The 4,286-nt window shown below is 34.0% G+C and overlaps 1 protein-coding gene across 1 annotated transcript in view; it reads right to left on the bottom strand.

Moving 5' to 3' along the window:
* Positions 1-2,505: 2,505 nt before the first annotated feature.
* Positions 2,506-4,286, bottom strand: part of LOC112500491 (procardosin-A-like) — a 6,970-nt gene continuing 5,189 nt past the window's right edge. The window contains exons 10-12 of the mRNA XM_025103984.1: positions 4,201-4,280; positions 3,491-3,576; positions 2,506-2,590 (exon numbers count right to left, since the gene is read on the bottom strand). Coding sequence (XP_024959752.1) covers positions 2,506-2,590; positions 3,491-3,576; positions 4,201-4,280 — 251 coding nt within the window. The remainder of the gene's footprint in view (positions 2,591-3,490; positions 3,577-4,200; positions 4,281-4,286) is intronic.

Genomic DNA, 4,286 nt, shown 5'->3' with positions numbered 1-4,286 from the left:
AACCTGATGTTTTCTCCTCAATAACATCCAGACTATGATTTCCAATAAGAACCTTGATCCTAAATCTTTAAATCACAAAGAAATAAAGATTCCAGACCACGATAATCTTAAGGGATATAATAGAAAGAGTTATATCATACAACACACATACAAATGCCATCCTTATATCCAAATGTACACCTCTCCTTGATATGCCACCCTTATCCCATGGTACACCTCACCTTGATATGCCACCGTTATTTACTCATCAAAATATTTCACAAAAAGAATTCCAAATAGACCGCAGCCATTGAAATTATTATCAATTCAAACTCATTTATATCAAAACTTCATTTTATGATAAAATAACAATTTCTATCCTTTAAACACAAGGCACAACTCAAATCCGGTCAACCTAGGCTTGGCCGGACTTCATCTCCGGTGAAGTCTGGCCGGTTTACCAAATCATCCGGACAACTTATCGCCCAAGACTTGTCCGATTTAACACTTAGAATAAATTCCAACACCTTTGTCCGGATAACAAGTCCGGACAATACATCGCCCAAAGCTTGACCGATTTAAAATAATCCGATCACCACATGGTCGTATTCCTACTTCTCAGTTCAAAATGATAACCATTCTTACTAATCATAACCCGCTTAACATTTAACCGGTTTAAGGCTAAATCGTTCAACACTTGAGCGGTTTAAGGCTAAATCGCCCAACCCTTGACCGATTTATAATAATCCGGACAAGCTTTGTCCGATTTAAACTTAATCCATTCACCCTTTACCCGGATAAAACCCTTAAGCAAATTACTGATTTCTTTCCAATAATAATCAACATTCAAATAAAACCAGTAACAAATTTTATGTAAAAATGTTTATAAATCACTCACCTTAACAAGCCTTTTGAAACCAAATACTTGAAATCAGACACTTGCAATCCGGTCAACTTTTTCTCTTTAGATCGCTCAATTTTTCTAAAAAGGCAAGAAGAAGAGAATGGAGGCTTCAACCTCCTTTTATACTTTCCCTTTAGGGAAAGTCGGCTACTAGAACCATATACCATGTGCAAGCTTACAAAATAAATCCCCCATGCATGTATGTAAACCATATGCACATACACATGCATCATCACATATACATATATACCTATGCATATATACACAAATATCATGCATATATATATATATATATATATATATCCAATTAATGCATAATTTCACATACTAGCATGATCAAACATATCAATTTATAATACTATCACGTAATCATTTAATCAGATAATCACACATTAATTACCTTGGATGATAATCAGGATCCGGTTATCACATAATTAATCCAAAAACTTTTATTTTTATTTTAAACTACATACCAATCTATACAACTAAAATTTCATTTTTATTTATCAATAATTATATAATTATATCATTTTAACATTATTTTTTATTTATCTCTCAAATTTTTACATAATAATTAGCACTTTTGTTTTTATTAAATCTTATTATTTTAACAATTTTTTTATTTATCTTTCAAAAATTTACATAACAATTAGTGTAATTAAAAATTTATTTTTATTAATTTCTAATTTTATTTACATATGAATAAATATAATTTAAAACTTCTGTTTTTATTTTTATACATATATATAACAAAGTTAGGGACTGCTTGACAGTTGTTAAATGGTTTGGTGTAGAATGATTAAGTGGTCAGAATGATTAAAAGACTCTCATGATATAGTGCAAAATGGCCCCTAATTAAGAGACTCCCGGTAAGTGAGGGTGACGACTCTTACCCGGGTAAGTGCTTACCAAGTAAACTGTTGCATAGGATAGTTTTGATGTAATACAATCTTACCCAATAAAATAAATCATAGTGTTGACTTCTAATATTAAGTACTTACCGGGTAAGTATTTAGGTAAACGACCCCTAATTAAGAAGTAATTAAAAGAATGCCCCTCTATATATAATCAATATATACATATAGCGGAATGTTTAATTATCGTGAGAATATAATATTAAATTATAGGTTATGTGTGAATCATTGAAAAAATCAATTTGAAGATGTATATCTGAACTTATATGAATAATCTGTAATGTCAGTTTACATATGTATCTTCAAATAGATTAATTTTTTGATTTTTTCAATAGTTCACAACTTCGGGTTGGATTGGACGGGTTGACGGTTTTGTCGGTTTTTTGTGCACACCTACCTTCAATGATAATATTTTCATTATACTGTAATGTTTTCAGTACTTATATTCTCAATTTCGACCTTTGACAACTGATTTTCTAAATTTAAGAGACGGATTGAATGACAATGGAGCCGATTGTTGTGTCACGCATAAGGTAAAGAGCAAAACAACATCAGCTTTCATCAGATACCGACAAATTTAGGGTAATAAAGACGTCATAAATTTATTGGACCATTTTATTCCGGTACGATGGGAATTCACAAAAACACAGATTTAGCATAAATAGAGTAAAACGGACTGGCACAAGGATGATCGTCGCATATCATATCTCAAGCTGCTTCTGCAAATCCAACTAGTAAATTGCCATAATCAAACACTGTGTGATATGGACGCATGAAAACATCTCCGAGGATCCTGCATTAAAATACCCACAATACTAAGCATAAAAAGATCGTCTAAAAAATTACAATATAATTTCTGATCGGAAACACAAGGGTAGTTTTAGATTTTATTATGTTAGGAGGGTAAAATTGTTGGTAATTTTATTGTGATTGTGATTTATATGGGATCGATCGACCTAGTGATAAGGCAAACATAAGTGAGTTAAGAGGTGTGGAATGCACACTCACAAATGTTGCCACTTATCACCTTAAATCGCTCTAAGGCGGGAGTCACTCCCAGGTCCTAGGGGAAGTGCCCTTGGTGGTGGTCCCGCTAACCATTCAGGGTCGACAGAGGCCGCCCTTGAGACCTGAGACCTCTGCAAATTTTAAGAAGAGATTTGCTTAAGAATTTTATGTTCTGGGACGTTTTGAACATATTTCAGAAGGTTGGGAACCTTCTAGAAATAATGTTAAAACTTGGTGAAAATGACCAAGTGTAGTTCAGAAGCATGTGTACTCAGAGCCTCTGATCTTGGTGATCAAAGTTTTTGGACGCTCTCTGGCCCACAGAGCCTCTAGATTTCTTTTGACGTTGCTTCTGACTCAGAGAAGTTGTAAAACTGTTTTCTAATCTTATCTGTTAACGGTTATAAATGTTGTGCACTTATGTCTTGACCGTTTTACCCATCTGTAACCGTCGATCTCTCATATAAATATGTGAACAAGAATCCAGGTATATATAAGGAATATATCTTACAGCCTTAAAGATCAGAGTATTCATTTGGATTTTCACTATACTAATTTCTTGCTACCCTATACAATAAGGGTCAAATTATTGTATTCGGAAAGGTCCTAATAGAGAACATGTAGTAAAATAATGTTTAAAACATGGGTAAAAAAAGGTTTTTACTGAAGTAGAATAGATAATTACCACAGAGGTCCAAGAAGAGTTGCATCCATCGCAGTGAATCCACTGATGCATTGTGTTGCTTCTCCCTTACCGACTTTCAAGATGTACTGATCAATTTCGTAGTTGGTTTCCAAGATAAAATATTAATTCAGATTATCTATTAAATTCTTTCATAGTCGTTTACAAACATAAATTGGATAAATGCTAATCAGGTAAAAAAACTAAGAGAAGAGTACGAATTGGCACTAATCATTGATAGAGTAAAGGGGCGTTTACCAAACCCTACCCGGTACCGACAAAAGTCAGCACCCTTACTTATCTTATCGGATAACATTACTAAGCCATCAAAATGAATTGCTGGTAAGTGTTTGTCACCCGTTAAGCATGTATCGAGTAAGAGTCACCACCCTCACTTACCATGTAAGACTCTCGATTCTTACCTTCATTCTTACTGGGTAAGATTACCCGATCTCTGGTATGCTAGCTCTTCTTGTAAGCTAATTGACCCATTAAGCACTTATCTGATAAGTGTTTGGTAAACAATCCCTTAAGAGTCCCTCTCTTAACTTACGAGATCAAGCATTTCGGTCAGTATCATGGGCCGGTAAAAGAGGTTGGTAAACTGTAACATCTTTGATCAGTTTAGCGCCTCTTACCCGATAAAAGACAGTAAACGGGTGCAGACCCTTAAAAAAGACATGTATATGTTTAAAATGGTGTTAAATTATCACCTGCTCTGGGGTGAGCCCAAATTTTTTGCCACCAATTGTAAAGGAAACATTGGGCATGGAGGAAAGAGTGTTGCAATCTACTTGTA

The sequence above is a fragment of the Cynara cardunculus genome, assembly GCF_001531365.2.
Source record: "Cynara cardunculus var. scolymus isolate 2C chromosome LG 17, CcrdV1, whole genome shotgun sequence".
Taxonomy (NCBI): Eukaryota; Viridiplantae; Streptophyta; class Magnoliopsida; order Asterales; family Asteraceae; genus Cynara; species Cynara cardunculus.
This window is presented reverse-complemented; position numbering and strand designations above follow the sequence as displayed.